The sequence below is a fragment of the Pinus tabuliformis genome, chromosome 6, assembly GCF_031772625.1.
Source record: "Pinus tabuliformis cultivar Carrire ecotype Pingquan chromosome 6, CPIR1, whole genome shotgun sequence".
Lineage (NCBI taxonomy): Eukaryota > Viridiplantae > Streptophyta > Pinopsida > Pinales > Pinaceae > Pinus > Pinus tabuliformis.
In genome coordinates this window covers 1,587,525,005-1,587,545,003 of record NC_142292.1, presented here as the reverse complement: position 1 = coordinate 1,587,545,003, position 19,999 = coordinate 1,587,525,005, and the positions used below count along the sequence as shown (strand labels likewise).

The 19,999-nt window shown below is 38.1% G+C and overlaps 1 protein-coding gene across 2 annotated transcripts in view; it reads left to right on the top strand.

The window, feature by feature from the left end:
* The window catches only part of LOC149264880 (DNA repair protein recA homolog 3, mitochondrial-like), a 143,763-nt gene that overhangs the window by 122,400 nt on the left and 1,364 nt on the right, over positions 1-19,999 (top strand). For both annotated transcript variants that reach the window (XM_089429027.1, XM_089429024.1), the window contains exons 5-7: positions 16,499-16,671; positions 17,831-17,977; positions 18,124-18,258. In XM_089429027.1, the coding sequence (XP_089285153.1) occupies positions 16,499-16,671; positions 17,831-17,977; positions 18,124-18,258 (455 nt within the window). The remainder of the gene's footprint in view (positions 1-16,498; positions 16,672-17,830; positions 17,978-18,123; positions 18,259-19,999) is intronic.

Below are 19,999 nucleotides of genomic sequence, written 5' to 3'. Positions count from 1 at the left end.
ATGAATGAAATAATGCAGATCTAGAACCTCCATGCCCAAAATAGTCACTCTCTAACAAACTAGAGAGGATATGGCCAATATAGAATAAATAATGTGGGTGTTGAAAAGTGTAACTAGGTTCAGTCTTCATAATGACATGTAATTCTAACTTTTGATGTAATAAAATTATTTTTGTAAGCCTTGCTTCATGGGTTTCATGAGCAAGTGATTTTATTTTAGGTGGCTCCCATCAAGAGCCTTAGGATTTGTTATTAAGGTCAATGAATTAATGTCATTTATTAAGAGGTCTTCTTGAGCATATGTAAAATATATGAGTCAACCTAGCATCTAGGAAGCTCTCCAAAAAGACGAGCACAGTCCTCTTGATGTTGGTCTGCGATGTGAAAAATAAACTTATGTTGGCTCACCCAAAGTGACACATTGGTTCACTGGTTCATGTCGGCTTGAACATGGACAAACTACTATAAATAGGTGGGTATGATCTTTGCATAAGCACAATTCAAAACTTGATAGTCTCTGAGATTTTCAGTAATAATTATAGTCATCAATTTGGTGATATCTCTATCTTTGTATGGGTAAGAAAGAGATAAGAGGGAGTCAGATCTTTGTCACAACTCAGACAGTTCGTATGTCTCTATAGTTTCGGTGGGCAGTCTCAATAAATCACAGTGCACACTTCAGATCACAGTGTAGACTCCAGAATGGGTAAGAACAATGAAGGACAAATCTTCGTATATCCCTGTAGTCTTCAAACAAGTAGGGGCAAAATTAAGTCCTGAAACATATCACTGAGATTTCGATATTAAGGCTACAAGGTCATACCTATCTAAAGTGCAGAGATCAATTCGGATTGATAGTAAAGAAGGAAGAGTCTCGGTCTTACAGTGTTAAAATTGGCAACTAGGGCCAAACTCCATGTGGGTCATCTTATTCATGGCTGATAATATTTTTATTAGATTCCTCTCGTTGAGAGGTATAGGATTGATCTAAATACATCTGATTTCGATAAGTATTTATGGAGATATGAATTTATTTTGATTATGGAATAATTATCACGCCGGCCTACAACTCATGTAGGCTCAGAAGTCCAACAGTCGCATCTATTCAAATATCTACAGTTGTGTATAAATACAGGAGGACTTTTCCTCATTTTCACTCACTCATCTCATCACATCTCTCTCTCTCCTGCATAGAAAAGAGGCTCTTCTCTACTGTGTAGAAAAGAGACTCTCTCTCACACATGTGGAAGGAAGCAGGCAATTTTAGGGCAACAACTGCAGAACCAAAGTTTGACCAGCGTTGGCCAAAAGACTCCCTGCTCAGAATTGCTCTGTAGGTCCATCTGGATCTCCTCTGAAGGCCGCAATTTTTGGTGGTGGAATCAACCTGATCCGACGGTCGGTTTGCGAGATATTGTTTGCCCTAGTTTGGGACTGATCTAGGGTTTGCTGCTGCTGATGTAAATCAAATTTATGTACTACTTCTCTCTGTTGGATTATTGAAGATAAAAGAAGATTTGATCAAAGGGTTTCCCCAATATTTATATTGGGGTTTGTCCTTGGCTAGCCGCCACATCTTGTGTCTCTTGTCTTGGCTTGTTTTTTGTCGATCGCTTAATGTTCTATCTGCACTTTACTTAATGTTCATGTGATTGCGAATCTGTGGATAATAATAATAAAAAGAAGTAAACTGCTCTAAGCATAGAACATACCATAACTTAACACACAACAAAGAAGATCATCAACATGTGGCAAGGTCTTGGTACTATCACAAAGAAGATCAAAGCTAGAAGAAGATCAAAGAAGAGGGCTCATTGTCAAGAGAGTTTTTGTCTTGTCTTGGAAGGGCTATTAGGTCAAGGGTCTTGGTCTTGGTATTCGTCAATTGGAATCTTTATAAGAAGAATTTGTGCGGGTTTTCGTCTCAAAGAGTGAAAGGTTTTGGCCCTGGCTTATAGCCTACACGTTGTGTCGCTTGTCTATTTATGTTCTTGCATCGGTTACTTTTTGATGAAGAAGAACACTAATAATCTAACATGAAGAAGATCCTAATCTAAACAAGTGAAATGCATTCACAAGCAGTCACCAAAGAAGAGAAATCATCTAATACGAATGCCTTAGATTTCTCAACAGTGGGTTGGTATGAGGCAACTCTTCAATATGATGGACGTCCTTTAAAAGCATCGTCTAAACCATCATGACCAAGCAAAAAGGGTCTAAGAGAGAGTGCACTATCCCAACAGTGTGTTAGCAACCTCCAGAGGTCACACATGTGGTCAACAAGAGGCTTGAAAGCAGGTGTTCCCTCTCAACCACCTCCATGAAGTATGGAGTAAATCTCAAGATGAAATGTATTGAACAATAAGATGATGTGCAACTAGGATATGTGGAGCATCAAAAGGAGATCACTCCAATGCATGAGTGGTCCAAGGAAGTCATAACCAACTCAACCTTTTTACAGTCTCGGGAATTAATTGAAGTGGGTGTAACAACACCTCAACTAACTACAACCACTAGAACAACCTCACATATGTGGACATAAAGCTACGACAAGCTCAACAAATCCACGAAAACAAGTGTGCCTTTGAGAGGTGATCTAGGTGGCGTACATGATAACAGGGAGTTCTTGTCACGTTGTCTAATGCATTGTGATAGATCCCAATGTGGTGTCATGTATCTCAATAAATGTACACACATCCCATCATAGATACACGAATACCAATGTAATGTCATGGATCCAAAAAAATGGGAGGGATCCCAATATATATATATACATGGCTCCTAGTGCAAGGCACCCACCTATAGTAGTTAGTCATGACTCGATATCCATGCTATTACATAGTAAAAATTCAATTTCTTTCCAACTCTTGTTAACTCATTTAACTTTTACACTTTAGGCTAAGTTTATCCATGGTGGGAGTAACAATAACCTCTAGTACATGTGACACTCCTAAGACTAGGAATTATGTTATGAATTGGTAAATTAGAAGTAAGTGAATGTGATCCATAATTTATCGAAGGGGAAAGGCTAAATTCATAAATCGGCCTTTCATTGGTGATGTATAGGTCTTCTTGGGCCACTTAGTACCCTTTTTTATTTCCTTTTTCTTTTGTTTTTCTTTCTTTCTTTAAAGTACCTTTTGATTTTTTAGTTATTTTTATTTGACATTTTAAAGCATAGGATTAGGGGTAATGGCTTTTTAGTAAGGTGGTATAGCTCTAGCATTATTATTTTTTGGTTTTTCACCTTTTTATAGCTTCTACTACCTCAAAGGCTCTTAAACATGGATCTTCATTACTTTACTGATGGAATGAAAGTGAAAGGGATGTTGAAAATGTAATTGGTATCAATGTTCATAATTGTTGTATGACATGATGTAATTCTTATGTACTTGAAAAAAGAAGAAAAGAAAAATCTTTGTAAAGATCAAAGAAAATTATTTTTATAAGCATGGGTTTCATGCTCATTCGGTTATGTTGATAGGCCAAAGCACCCATTGAGTGCGTCTAGGGTTGAGTCACGAGTCATTGTCCTTGTCATTATGTTCTAAACCCTTCTTGGGTTTATTATGTCAAAGAAAGAAAAAATATTTATGTAAATTGGTTATGTATTACTCCTCCACCAATTCAGCCTCAAGAGATTGCAAGTCGGCCTCATAAAGGTGATTCAACCCCTATATATTAGTGATGAATTCGACCTATTGTGATCACTTTCCAAGCAAGATTCGATTTGCAATTTCAGATGAAGAAACAAGTGTGAAGAAGGTGATGAAAAGGAGAAGAAACTTGATTTTAGAAGGAAGAAGTCCCTAACAATCAAGAAGACCAAAAATTCATCGTTTCTGCCCACACGTGTGAGAGGTTTGAGTTAGAGTGCGAAGTTACATGTTTGAGCTATTGCAGGCTGAGAATTTTAGAGCAAGGAAGAGGGCTGAAACCTTAGTATTAAAAACCGATCAGTCTGAATTGGAAACCAGTCAAATTGATTGGTTCATTGGCCAAACCGACCAAACCGGTTAAAAAACCCGGTCAATAGCCCTCATTCGCCCTTTTTTTAGACAAATTGGGCATAAACCGACTAGTTCATTGCCAGGCCGGCTGCGATAAACCAATCGGTTCATTGGAGGCTTATGAGGTGGTTTGGAGGGAAAATAAGGGTTGTTTCCCTCCAAAATAAAGCCCTCCAAACCAATAAAAGGAGGTTTCCCCTCTCATTTGCCTTACACATCTCATTTAGAGTTTTTGTGAGCTTCATTGTGAGCTAGGAGAGTGTTGAGTTTTCACTGCAGTAGTGGAACAACAAAGAGTTTGAGCTTAAGTAGTAGCCACCATGCCTCTAAAATCCAAGGATACTGTATGGGCTCATTGTGATATGATTGATGGAAAAATGATTTGCAAATATTGCCAAAAATCTATTGAAGGAGGGGGTATTAATAGGTTTAAGCAACACTTGGTTGGGATAGGAGGCCAAGTAAATGTGGAGCACCAAATGAAGTAATAGGGCATATTAGGGCAGAATACCTTCAAAAATTTGAGATTCAAGTCACTGAACCAACAGAGAAGTTTGTGACTCAAGCAGTTGCAAAGTTTGGGAGTCGAGACCTAACCAACCGAGTTTAATCATGATGAGAAGTTTCAAATTTCAAGTGATAATGTTGATCACTAATATCATATATGTAGACTTGTGGTAGGCCAATGGCGCCATGGCTTGTAGGCTTTGTTTTTGGACTCTAGAGGCCATTTAGAGCCTCATGGATTAAATTCACCTTTACATATATTCACCTTTACATGGTATATATATGAGCAAGCTTTGCATATTTTGTGTCTATTGGTTTGGAATCATGTTTTTAAATCTTAAAAATAATTTTTTTTGCATTTAAAATTAATTATTTCTCATGTTTTTTTAAGACTGGTTCATTAAGATCTAACTAGTCTCAGTTTGACCTATTTTGGTTTGAAACCCGGTTTATTAGGTGGACCGGTTTGGTCACCGGTTTTGGTCTTTAATACTATGGTTGAACCCTATTTGACTCAGTTTTGAAGTATTTGACTTTTGTTGACTATTGAAGGACTTGACTAGAGTTTGACTAGTCTTTCTTGGAGGCTGACTTGGTGGTTGGAGGAAGGTTTTTTGTCTTGGTCTAAGGGTCTTGGTTGTCTCATTTTGAATTGGTTCTTAAAGAAGAAGAAGAAATTTTGTTGGGTTTTCCCCTAGAGAGGGGTTTTGCCCTGGCTGAGAGCCTACATACTGTGTTCTTGTTGTTTTGATCTTCATGCATTTATGCTTTTGTAGTTGCTTGATGAAAAGAAGTTAAAGAAGATAATAATAGTATAAATATATCTCAAGTAATTATCAAGATAAGAAAATCTTGCTGCCTTTCAAATTTTCTAATATGGTATCAAAGCTAATGTGAAGTAAGAAGGGAAAGTGCAACTTGAAGATCAAGTACTCTCATCATCTTTTTGAAGGATTGCAATTGCAAGGAAGAAAGAACTCTTGGTGGTTTTTAAAAGGATATCTTTTATGGCAAGATGATTCGGATTTGTGGTATAAGTCTAAAAGCCTAATATTCTTTGATAGAAGGGCCACCGTCCTGTGATAAGAGATCGAAATCACAAGGAGATTGAGAAGCATTGTTCAGATTTCCTTATTACCAATACAGAGATTTGAAATTTAGAAGTTTGAGGTTTGAATTTCTTAATAGTATACATGAGAATCTCTTCATTCTTGTTCTCTATAAGCAACAAAATAGTCTCCTTATCAAGTTCGAGATATGCAGTGACAACATAAGGTCTCTTTGTAAGGTCTATCTAGAAGGATCTTAGTCATTCTACTTAAAAAATTATATGATTCAATCAATGGCTAGCAACAGTCCTTCAATCTAATACGATGTGACATTTTGTAAATGTTTCAAGCTTAAATTCTTTGGAGAAGTATCCCTATAAGCAAGTAGAGAAGTAACCTTATAGGAGGATATGGACCGCACCCAGTAAAGGCAGTTATAAATCTAATCTAAAGCTCTTTTATAGTGAAAAACAATGCCCTAACCAAAACACCAAAGTTGCAAAATATGTGCTCAGACCAAGAATCATAAGAAAGGCACCAAATGCATTATTAAGGATAACAAATCAAGGAAATGATCTTTTAAGGGAACTATGAAGCTAGCAACAACATAAAAGGTATAGTTTGAAGTCCTGTAGCAACACCTACAAAATTCAAGAGAAGTAGCATCTTGTCATCTTGGAAAAGGAATCTTAGTTTGAAGAGTCATCTTTGAAGATATTATAAGAGCATCTTGAAAGCAACAAGAAGATCATGACATCTTGAAGAGTCCTTTGTAGCAGACTTTGTGATCTTGGAGGACTTAGGTATGTAGTCCTTGAGGTATATATAATTGTTTTTATTTATATAAGGTCTAACTCAAATTGGATTAGGGTTTTGAGATCTTATTTTTGGTTCTAGGGTTTTTAGCCTTCATATTGTTGGAGGTTGTTGGCATCTAAATTATTATAATCCCTAATTGGTATTTGGAAACCCTAGCCAAAAGAGAAACCCTAACATTATTCTATTTTTAGGAACCCTAGATTTTGGTCTCTAGGGTTTGTAGGTAATGGCAAACCGTAGTGAGGGTAGAATTGGATTTGAAATTCAAACCCTAGGGTTGATGTTTTGAAAGGTAACATCAAGAAACTTAGGGTTTGGATATGGAAACCCTAAGAATTCTCCCTCTCTAAAGATTCCATGAAATCCCTAGATTGTCAAAATCATAATCATGCTCTTGTACTTGTATACTTTTGGTGGTACTTATTAGTGAATGTTGCAGGTACATAAAGAAATGTTGATCTTATGCCATGAAGTGCATGATGAATGAAGAAAATAGTAACTTGGTAATCAAATTGGATCCTTGGGCACTTTCAAGGTAGACTAATATGGAGATGGACCATGAAGATGTTGAGAGGGAGCCCTTCAAGAGGTAGACATTTCAATGTCTGTAGAAGAAGAAACTCAAGGTATGTTTAAAGTTCTAAAATTTGTAGCAGGTCTCCATCACATGAGTAGGTATGATTGTTTTGTCTTTAAAATCTATTTATGTTAATGGCTTTCTCATCTCTAGGGTTTTGCTATAGAATCATGAAGATTGGTATATTGTTAGGGTGATTGATCTCTAGATTAAATCAACCTTTGTAAATATTATCTTTTGCTATTTGTTCACTTTAATGAAACCCTAGCTTTTTAGGGTTTGGTGATGATATCTAAAGTTTATGACAAAACCATAATAGAGGTTGATATAAGATCCTAGGACATGAAAGTGAAACCCTAGGTGTAAATGCTTTTGCTATGATTGAAACCCTAACAAGGTTTAGATGTTGGATATCTAAAGTTTAATTTTGAAGTATTGATAACCCTAGATGCTCTCCTTGTTATGACATGATAACCCTAGATTGATAAAGTTAACTTCATGCTCTTGTACATATATATCTATATGCTTGATTGTACTTGTTGATGAGATTTGCAGGTACATAGTTTTCAAGAGGTTGTAAAGATGTATGCCTGCCTCATATTTGTTGATGATTGTATGATGATGTTGAGTATGATGAAAAGAGGGAGTTGTAAGACCTTGATGACATTAAAGTTTACATTGATAGATGGCTTTGTCACCATATGAAGATGAAAGAAATGATATTTTGGAAGGTCAAAGTTCTTCGATAACTTGATGATACAAAAAAGAAAGAGTCTGTGTGGCTGGAAGATTAAAATTGTTGATGGACTTATCTCCCTAATTGAGAGTTAGCTTGGATATGTTTCCTTTATGAAAGAAAGTGTGTATCCTCCCTAGCTGATAGGGAGGACATGATTCTCTACTTCATTTGTCATGCACTAGGCCAGGACTAACAACCATACGTCTACTGAAGGCCATGAGGTGAGAATGAGATTGGAGAATAGCTAAAGCACTATTGGTGGTTATTTTTGATGAGTCGTGAATAAGACTCAGTTTTTTTGAGTAGTGTTGAAGTTGAGTTTGTTGCTACTTGAGAGGTTGGAAAGGAAGCTTCCGTCAAGATTTGTTTGAATATTGTGATAACCTAAGGAACATTAGAATGGTTGAAGACCCCATATTTTATGCTAGCATATTGATAATAAAAACTAATATATTGGAAGTTTTGGTTGGGGTCGTGAATCTACAGTGTGTTTTGATAGTTGAACAAGTAGCTAATGTGGGTATGTTTCCCTAAGAAGTTTGAATATTTGATATGCATGTTTGGATTGATAGAGATCTTTGATTTAGAGGGAGAGATGAGTACCTTAGGTTGCGAGCCCGTATGATGGTACTGGGGAGGACTAGTGTTTTATGAAACGACTGGATCGAAACCGAAATGATCGAGCCAGAGCCTAGCTGGGTTGGCGTAGTGCCCGAATCGGTTCGGCTGGCCAGGTTGTTACCGAGCTGGTGACCGACTTGATCGACTCGATAACAACCCGACAGGCTCGGTAACAACCTGGCCGACTTGATAACAACATCGTCGGCTTGGCTAAGCCCGAGCTAACTCGTTCGGCTCGGTGGCCGTGGCCTAAAAGTGGCCTACAATTTTTTTTGGGGGAAAAAGGAACCACAAGGAACCATGTTTCTAAAATCAGTTGATGCATCTGATAGGGTGAAAGATGGACAATTGTTATTTCAGCTATTGGATGAGGTCGTTGAGGAGGTGGGGGTGGCTAATGTTGTTCAAGTCATCACAGATAATGCTTCTAAACATGTTCTTGTTGGTAAACTGTTAGAGGAAAAACACAAAACCATCTTTTGGACCCCATGTGTTGCACATTGCATAGACCTCATGCTTGAGGATATTGGCAAATTAGATTGGGTCAAGAACACTGTAGATCATGCCAAAAGCATAACAAAATTTATCTACAACCATTCATGGATTTTGAGCCTGATGAGGAGACACACAGGGGGTAGAGATATTATTAGGCTTGCCATCACTAGATTTGCAACTCATTTTTTGACATTGCAATCTATGCTTTCCCAACATAGAAACTTGCAAAAGATGTTTTCCAGTGATGATTGGAATCAAAGCCAGTGGTCTAACAAACAGGAAGGCAAAGATTTGAAAAAGAAAGTTAATGAAGAAATATTTTGGAAAAAGGCAGCAGAGATTGTGAAGGTTGCTGAGCCACTGGTTAAGGTGTTGCAGTTGGTGGATGGGGAAAGATTGGCTATGGGCTTCATTTATGAGGCTATGGATCAAGAAAATGAGCAAATAAAGAGGGCATACAAGGATAGAGTGGCTAAGTATGGGCCCATTTGTAATGAAAGATGGAACAATCAACTCCATCGCCCTATACATGCAGCTGGGTATTTTTTGAACCCACGGTATCATTATAAAGCTCTGGAGGTAGGAGCTTTGGGTGGGGAGGTTAGAGATGGATTGATTGATTGCATTGATCGCATGATCCCATTGGAGTGTGATCAGCTGGAGATACACCGACAAGTGACAACTTACGTCAAAGCCATAACTACCTTTGGCAAGAACCTAGCAAAGATTGCAAGGGAAGCGGATGATCCAGGTAAACAAAAATTTCAATTTTCAAATTCTTATTATATTAAATTGTTTATAATTTGAAAGTTGGATATAATTTGTCGAGCTAACTCATTACACTACTATGTTTTTTGCAGCACAGTGGTGGGAGGCTTTTGGTAGCCATTGTCCTCAATTGCAGAAGTTTGCAATTTGTATTTTGAGTCAAACTTGCAGTGCTACTGGGTGTGAGCGCAATTGGTCTGTCTTTGAGAGGATTCACACAAAGTAGAGAAACCGTTTGGATAAAAAATGGTTAAATGATCTAGTCTATTTCCAATACAACATCCGGCTCAGATGCAACCAATTGCGGAACAAAAGACCTGATTCAGATCCCATTGTGTTGGAAGATATTGATACAACCTCAAATTGGGTAGTGGAGAGTCATCCAATAGAGTTTGATTTTGACGAGGAACTTGATTTGGAATTACAGACGGAGGCATCACTCGAACAAAATGTTCAGTTGAATGCACATCCACTTGTACCTGCCTCATGCCCAACCCTAAGTCCTCTAGTTGCAGGCGCTTCCTCTGCTCAGCCATGACGGAAGCGCATATCTCGTCTATCTCAGCGTGTAGTTGTTGCATAGCCTGCCAGTGCTACCACTTCTACAGTTGAAGTTGGAGATGATGAGGAGGAGGAGCCATGGGTTTCCCTGTTTGACTTTGATTCAGAGTCTGAGCCAGATGATGTTGGATCCTCTAGCAGTAGTCAGTAGTACTGGTGACTAGTGATGTTTCACGGTTTACTTTTGTTGTAGAGGCCATTTCTAGCCTCTCTATATCATCATTCATGTATGTATTGGATAGTGCACTAGGTGCCATTTTGATATAATGGATATAGTCATGAGCCTACTTTGATCATATGTTGTCTTCTCTCTATATTCTAAAGCTTTGTGTTTGGAAACATGAATGAAAATCTTTAAAACTATGTTTTTTAATAAAAAAAATATTTAACGTAATTTTTACAACGACCGAGTCGATATCGAGCTGGAGTCGGAGCCAACCCTTGGTCGTTCTTGAGCTGGAGTCTGAGTTTTAAAACATTGGGGAGGACATCTTGATGATATTTAAATCCCTTTCTAGGGTGATTGATGATGTATAGATCCCTTGTGTTGGTGTCTTGGCCTGGATGATGTACAAAGCTATGTTGAAATTATTGGCCTAGATGTCACCGAGGGATTCGTGATTAGTAGGTGTCTTGGATGACACCAGGGCCCCTGATGAGTTAAGTGTCTTGGTAATTGACACTTGGATCCCTGAAGATTATTTAGTGTCATAACACTTGGATCCTTGCATTAGTGTCTTGGAAGGTAGTCTAGATGACACTTAGATCCTTGAATTAGTGTCTTGGAGAGGACACTTAGATCCTTGAATTAGTGCCTTGGAGATGACACACTTGGATCCTTCAATTAGTGTCTTGAGATGACACTTGGATTCTTGCATTAGTGTCTTGACACTTGGATCTCTAATATGTTGAGTTGGTACCTTAGCAGGAAGCATAAATGGTACCTTGATGGATTGATACCTTGGTAGTTTTGGCCTAGATTATATCTGGCATTGTATATGTTGTTTACTCTTCTTGGAACATTTCAAATTAAGGTCAACCTTGTACTGGTTGAACAATTATGAATACCTCTTTAGTTAAGAGTGAGTGTTGAAAATGTAACTAGTATTAGTCTTCATAATTGTTGTATGACATGATGTAATTCTTATGTACTTGTAAAAAGAGGAAAAGAAAAATCATTGTAAAGATCAAAAAATTATTTTTATAAGCATGGGTTTCATGCCCATTTAGTTATGTTGACAGGTCAAAGCGCCCATTGAGTGCTTCTAGGGTTGAGTCATGAGTCATTGCCCTTGTCATTATGTTCTAACCCGTCTTGGGCTTATTATGTCAAAGAAAGAAAAAGTTGTTTTATGTAAATTAGTTATGTGTTACTCAACCAAGTCGGCCTCAAGAGCTTGCAAGTTGGCCTTATAAAGGTGATTCGACACCTATATAGTAGTGATGAATTCGACCTATTGTGATCACTTACCAAGCAAGATTCAATTTGCAATTTCAGATGAAGAAACAAGTGCGAAGAAGGTGAAGAATAGGAGAAAAAACTCGATTTTAGAAGGAAGAAGTCCCTAACAATCAAGAAGACTCAAAATGCATCCTAAGATCTCCAAACGTCCACAAAAGAGCAAGTGCGAGTTCCTTTAAGGAGGCCAAAATTCTAAAGTGTGATGATGATTTGATTCAAATGAGACTCTCCTCTACTGATAGGAGGAGGTCGAAATGCTATTTAGCCTATAAGCTCGTAAATAACCATAAAATAATGTGGAACATAAGCCTAGGTCACAAGCCAACCTACTAGCCTTTGTGAAATTAGATTTATCTCCATAAATGCAAGTTGAAATGATGATGTCGTGCTAGTGTAGGCTTGCTAAGGGCAAGGGCAAGCGTTGAGGGCCTCGAGTGCCTTCTTTGGTGTAGAGGCCTTGTAAAATCAAGGTCTAGTTGTTGGCCCCTATATCTCTTTTTGAAATCATCTTGTGGCACCCAAATGTGGGTTTGGGGCACAAAATTGGGTTTCATGGGTCTCCTAGTGATGAATAAGCCTGATTCTGCTCCATTGTTGAGGACACTGAAGATGGTGCTAGTCCTCCCATGTCTCAAGGCATGAGACATATCTCATCTGGGCCCTGGATCAAATACCAAACCATGTGATCACTGTTAAGCGGGTTGGGGGCAAGCTGGTATAGGTGCAACATCCCATGATTAATAAAGCAAATGTAGGGACGTTGTGGGTGATGATGGTGCCCATGGTTATGAAAGATGGTTTGCAACTATCCAGAGTCCCATGGCTCTTAATGCATCAACTGTGGGTGTCATTGTGTCCCTCTACAAGCTCTTGACCCTAGTTATGTTGCCAAGACCTATAGATGGAACCACTTGTCCATCACACACAATATCCATTGCTGCAACTTTCACCACCAGGCACATAATCATTATTACATCTAAGTGAACCAAGCTTGAAAGAAATGGGCAAATTAATACTTCATATAAGGTTTCTCTTCCAAATTTGGGGCCTTAGTCATGTAATGGTGTTACCTCCCTAGGTAGGAGTGGTTAATAGATGGCCCTATTAGATGTTCTCAACCCCCAAGGGGAAGTGACATGTCCTTTGTCCACCCTTGAATAAAAGCACAACTAGGTTATTCACACAATTATTCAACATAAACAAAAATATTAACCAATCTCAATCACATGTGACATACAAATTTTGCGCAATCAATAGTTTTTCATTAACTTAATTATTTGAAAGTACTTGGGATCCCGTCCTGGGATAATGGCCCAATTGATCTAGCTGATTGGATCCTAGATCTATCCTTGATTAGCTTGGCTGATTTTGATCCCCACTGTTGTACTGCTGCACCTTCCTCAAACTTGACACACCTAAGTATCTAACTACTCACTTGAGAATATGATATATCTCTTTCTCATCGGCTTGTGCTGTAGTATTGTGTTTTTCTCCTCTTCTTAACGTTGCTTTATAACATTTCATTGAGCTAAATCCCTAACCCTAATCCCCAAAGGGATGGATGGCTAAGATTAGATCTTGGCTCACTTGAGATCAACAGTTGAGATTAAAACATAATCACTTAAGTAAATACTTTACTCTTTCTAAGTTTCTTTAGCTTAATAGTCAACATAATTAATTATATATTTTTCCTAAGGTAGACTTAGGCTAAGTTACTAGTTGAGCAAGTGTCCTAAGGAGACTTTGGGCAACTTCTGCATGCCTAGACAATTAGGCCTGTGCATAAGCACTTGCCTGAGTTACACACATCAACGAACTTGCACCTTAAAAAGTTATCAGCCAATGCAGTCTCCACCCAAAAACAGAGTTCTATAATGAGCTTCCTTTCTTATGAGAGTCAAGTCCTTTCGCTCTACAGCTACTCTCAATATCACCCAGCTAGGTCCCCTCTGTTCTCAGATACATAGCCCTTGCATTGATTGCTTCACAATCATAAGGGATGACAATGATGCCTCTTGCTCTCTCAGCTTCTTGTTCTAACTCTACTTCTATGCCTATCTCCAAGTTGTGCTAGAGTTTCACACTTATTAGGGTTTGAAATTGTCTTACTTAGGGTAACATCTTCTCTTTTGTTTATTGGCATATGTATCTCTCTTACTTTGCTAGCTTGTTCATTGGAGTGCCAATGGCACTCCCATAGTCCATTGATGACTTATTTTACTTTCGAGTCCCATTGACCTTTCATTGTGATTTATGGATATTAATAAACTCATCTCATCTTTGGTGACATTTATTATAAGCACCCTAAGTTGTTAACCACACCACTTCTACCATCAATATTTAACATTACTTTATTTAATTGAAACATAAAGTGATATAAATATTAATATCTCCTGCGATGACTCAACATAAATGTTATCGAGTGTTACTGGCCAACTTACATGGATATAGTTATGGTATCTGAAATGGATATACAACATTTTATAGAAAATTAGGATAGATTTGTCTAGGATAGGTTAGAGAGAGAGAGAGAGAGAGAGAGAGAGAGTATTAGGATATGATTTGCCTATGATATGTAAAATACAGACACACACGCACACAAGAAACTAGGAGACAAAAATTTCAGATTCCAAAATAGCATCCGTGGATTTCAAATTTAGAAATAAAGCTGAAAGGAATGCTATAATTAAGAGAGGCCTAATGTCTCTCTCTATATAAATTGATTTGTAAGCATTTAGTGACTTAGCAGTCTTTTTTTATTATATTTTTTTAATGTTTGTCTTTCGTTTTAGCAACCAAATTGTCAGCTGAAACAGCCAATATGCCAACAAAAACAGCTGAAGCACTGCCTGAAACAGCTGATACTGTATTTCAAAAAATCGAAATGTTTCGGCAATGTTTCTAAAATGTAGAAACATGTTTCCAGCACCTTGGGCTTGTGTTTCTGGTAGTACACATCCCTTCCAATATCTTTTTTTTGAAAGTCAAAATTTTCTACTACTTCATGCCAGATTTACATCGTGAGGATCTTCAAAGCAAAAAACTATTGGTCGCAATCCTACCAAATTTGTTGGCCCATAGATAGAATCAGAACCACATTACAAGCAAACAGATCGAACTAGATAGCCGTAGACAGATAGCCCCAAAAGACCAAAAAGTGCCAAGAATCTGAAAACAACCTATTAGCATCCTTGATCATGAAGGAGAGCCGGAACTGGGATGGCCTGCCCATTGCCTGGTGGAAGAGGGGGGTGAAAAGCATTATGGTCTTGGGGTTCAATGAGCTCTAGTCTGCCTTCCAAACTCACCAGCTTTTCATTTATCCTTCTTTTCCTGCGCTGGAAGGGAGCCAACCTGTCCAGAATTCACCACTGGTTATGCTGGAGGTCATTTAAGAAACTTATCACCTCGTTTCTATCATCATATTGGATCCAAACTAGCTTTTCCAAGACCACTGAAATCTGCTTTAGCCTTTCAGCCAATGAGTCAATGGGAGGAGACTTCTTTACCCTGCCTGGAGACTGCTCCTGTGGAGGGACGACCTTTTCACCTAAATCTCGAAAATCTCCCTGATGGACATCCCCTTGGCCATGAGGACCCACTCCCCTTCATGCACGACCTCTATGGTGAAGCATGGGGCCAGGATAATCCAGGAGGCCCCAACTGTCTGCAGAATATTTTCTCACAACAATTTGCCAGGCAACGCCACCAACTCCTGTCTCTTCACAGTCCGAGGCGAGCATACAGAGCCAAGAGCCACTTTCTTGCAAGTTACCGCCGACACCTAGAAACCAACTAACTGCCCCAAATGAGCCCACACTACTCTCTACCACCGGCAGGGTCAAAAGAACAGCCTTCTGTGGCACGACCTTGCTGCCCTTTGTCAGGGGAAATCCTGGTAAAATCCTGGCACCAATTACTAAACCACCCAGGCAACAGAACAAACCAGTGAAAAAAAACATAGAGACACTAACAGTTCATCCAGAGTGACAAGGCTTACCAGAGGTCAGGTTCTTGGAATATCTGCTAACTCGTCGTGTCTATTGTCCTTCTTCTGCCAGTGTCATACCATCCAGGCAAGTGTAACACCCCAAGTCGAAGAGGGACGATATCTTGAACCTGGATCAAACACTTTAACCCACCAAATATTGCCCTTGGTATTACCAGTCTCTGCAATTCCTCCTTGGTCTTCACTTTAGCCCCTATCAACTTGGTTTGCATGGGATGGCACTGCTATAATGCCATCCTGCAGACAGAAGCGCCCAATTTCCTTCAACACCAAGAGTCCCATAACCTTTGACGAACCATAATGACGAAACCTGAACTTTCGTGCATATTTAAATCTCATCGTTTCTGGAGGCTTCGGCATCCACTTGCCAAGGGAGGCATGCCTGGCATGCTCCATTAAACCTGATGTTGTGCGGGCGAGGGTGACAAGGCCCTCACCGTATTCTCTGCCGCCATCTGTTACCCCCATTGGGGACAATATCTTAAACAACTGTTATGTGCTACATCAAATGATTAAATATATAGCATTTTTTGTTTATATATTTAGCTTCAATTATTAAAATAATAGCATAATATTAAATGCGGACTAAACTCTACCCATGATAAATTTCCTAAATAGTAAAGTATATGGATAAAATTGATTACTGGGGATTTGCGAATGGCTGTATGTATATAACCTTAAATTTGGCCAGTTGGTTTATCAGGCCTGTTAATTAAAGCTATATTTATGAAGAGACATGCAAAGCATAAATCTGGATTCTGGAGGATGTGATCTGGTGACAAATTTATAATAAATCAGTAGGTAATATTGGCTTAAATAACATGCATTATTTCATTTGTGCTAGTGATTTATATTTACTTCACTGTTTTTGTTGTTTTGCAGGTCACTGTCTCTTTGTTGATGCAGAGCATGCCCTAGATCGAACACTTGCAGAAGCTATAGGTGTAAATACGAAGAATTTACTGATTTCACAGCCTGATTGTGGTGAACAGGCTCTGAGCCTAGTTGATACTTTCATTCGCAGTGGTTCCTTGGATGTTATTGTGGTAGATAGTGTGAGGACAATTCCCTGCTTGCAATCTGGTTCTGTTATACTTTATCAGGGACTTTGAATTTTTTGCTGGAATATAATATAATTTTTCTTCTAATGTGATAGTATTCTCTTCCATAACAATTCAAGTAATTCTGCGTTTAGTTTCAGCAATTTATTTTGTGCTCATCATAATTTTGATACAATTTACTAGAAAGACTAAGCAGTTTGGAACGAAATGCTCTGTTTTTTATTTAATACTGACTGCCATGGCCTGACTAAAAATCCTTTTGATATTTGTGTGCTACATGAATACTGTACAAAAGACTAAAAAGCCCATATGCTTTCTGCTGTTGATTTCCTCAGAAATGGTGTCTGATGTATTTCCCCTCGTGTCTGCAATATTGTAAGATCATAGTAGTCCTATATCCAATGCTGTGAATGAACTTTGAAGCAATCTTTTCGATAGGAAAGTGTGGCCATTTGAGACTTGGTATTGTATGCTTGTATAAGTGCAAGTCGTCTATACCAAATCCATTTCTTTTTTGTTGGCTTGAAACATGATCTCAAGTTAGCCACTTATGATCTTGTGAATTATGCTGATCGTTCCTTGAAATTGAAGCTGTGACACTTTCTAATACATCGTACGCTTTATATACTGAAAGAGTGAACCAAATATACTCTACGTTGTCCACTGGAATCTTCAATAATAGTTTTGGAAAAGATTTTTCCTACTTGAAGTATTGTAAGCCAACAGAAACATATGAAGAATTCTTTCAATGTGAAATTCCCTCAGCTGTTGAACATTTATTTCAAGAATGTGGTCTATCTATTATCGGTAAGTTTTGGACTTTTACAGCCATGGCTGATGTTCATAAACATTTCTGAAACCTTTTCCTATGCATGCAATGAGGCTTTTGGATTGGACAAATTGCACTATGCATTTTTAGAGTAACAAATTAGGTGAGGCATATGTTGAATTGCTAAGCTTGCTTTGTAAATCGACCATGCCTGCAGCAACCATATGCACCCTCCAATTTTATGATTAATAGACTGTCCTATTCACTTACATGTAATGGTACTGTGGATTTGTTTCTTAAAAGATGACATCCTAAACAGATACAGCTTTGACAGTCTGCAGTTGTACTTAAATTGTCTAAAGCTTGACGTACTGGTGACAACAGGTAGCAGCACTAGTGCCTAAAAGTGAACTAGAGGGTGAAATGGGTGATGCTCACATGGCAGTGCAGGCACGACTGATGAGCCAGGCTTTGCGAAAATTGACTCCTTCTTTATGCCGTTCTCAAACTCTCCTTATTTTTATAAACCAGGCAAGAGGAGTTTTGATATCTTGTTTTATTGATATAGAATTACTGGCAAGTTAGGATTCCATGAAATGAGTTTTTGATATACTAGTAAATTGATCATTCATCAATTGGATGAAAATTGTTTGAATGCTTTTTCTGTATTCATACAGGTGAGGTCAAAATTGAGTAGCTTTGGAGGTTTTGGAGGTCCATCTGAAGTTACTGCTGGTGGCAATGCTCTAAAATTTTATGCATCTATCCGTCTAAATATTCGGAGAACTGGATTGCTAAAGAGAGGAGATGAGGTATTTATTGTAGTAATGGAAGAAATGCTTATCGAAGTTTGCATGGATTTTAAAAGTTAAGACATTTTTCAATTTTATTCTTGACTCTTCTGTCTCAGTGCGCTTAGATGGATGAAGTTCCCCTCCAAAGCCATGTCTTCTGAAACATCGCTGTTTGTTTTGAAAATATTATTTTCTTGTTTTCTTTTTCCCATTGAAAGTGATGTTTCGTCAAGCTAGATTTGAATAATTAACCCCCCATCCCACTTGTGAGGAGGAGTTCATAAATTGGCCTGTTTATGGAGGAAAACTAGCCCTTCAAGAGCAATGTTTAACCAGATGCCCTGGGGATTGGAACCTTAGGGAGTGCCTATTGAACCACAATCCAGTTGGCTTTTTCTTGATTAAAATTAAATGAAAAGAAAGAAAGAAAGAAAACAATCACGAAGAGATCTTGTTTTCAACAATTGTTGCAATTTGGAAACAATCTTACTAAGCTGCAAGAAACATGGAAACAGGTATGCTGTGGAAACATAAACCCCAATACTTTGAAAGCGCAGTGCTGTCTTGCATTATTCTGCCAAACCTTGAAAGAAGAAAGTTTTTGGTCTTTGCGATAATCTTGTGAAAGTACGTCCAATTAAGTGCTTTTTCTGCTGTCCGTATAGAAGAAAATATTTGAGTTAACAAATACCCAATCTTAAGCTTTTTGTGTGGTTAAACAATTCTGGTTCCTATAGATTGGATGAAAGGATATTCACTATAATTTTGCTCACATGCTTGATAAATTGAGCACCTGGAAAGAAAATGGACATGGTGTGATAAAAAAAGAAATTAGAAAACTTGAAGACAAAAATTCAAATGGGATTTTAAATGTTAAAATATGGACTATTTTAAAGCCACACGTGAAAGCCAATTAGTGGACCAACGAAGAAATGGAGGTTTCCTTCATATTATTCCCAAAAAAGCATATGGAGACTATTGACAGCTTATTACATGCAAAATCTCCATCTGCAAATTGGCTCCTCGATCTTCATTATTTCCCCAATTTAATTTACATGGTAATATAATCATCACCATGAGAATACTTGTTGATAAAGTTATTTCAGTGTCACGTGAATTTGCATCTAATTTTTCATATGAGTAGATATTCTACCAAATGAATAAGGGTCTGAAGCATAATCCATCTTATACATTAAGATCCCACAACACATCCCTCCTTTCTTGGTCAATTCTGGGATGCTCATCAAACAAGACCTTTCAAGCATTTCACTGGTTTGGTCCAATCTCTCATACATCCCCGTAGTAGGGCTTGTCATTTCCAATGTGCACATGACATCATAGTCAAAGAACTCACTAGATGATATATCTGCCTGTGCCACCTCAAGAACTAAACGAGGGATCGATGAAGGTCTGAACTTATTTACCACTATTATAATAGGAAACCTTCCATTTCTGCCATTCTGAGGAAACAACCATCTCTCTAAGTAATTAATGCACCTCTAAGAGGCCTAACATAATAAAGGTAGATGCAAATCAAAATTTTGCACAGTAAAGAAGCTATAAATTGGCATGCTTATACATTGCCATGGCTGCTGTATGATTGATCACAATGCTTTGATTAATCTTAGCTTCAATGTAAATCTTTCCAAGCAGAGCAATGCTGTTTATGTCTCTAATGAGGTCAATACAGTGAACAACACATGGAGTTCGTTAGATTTTTTAGTAGTTTGTCACAATATAGCTTGAAGTCAAGCACTAA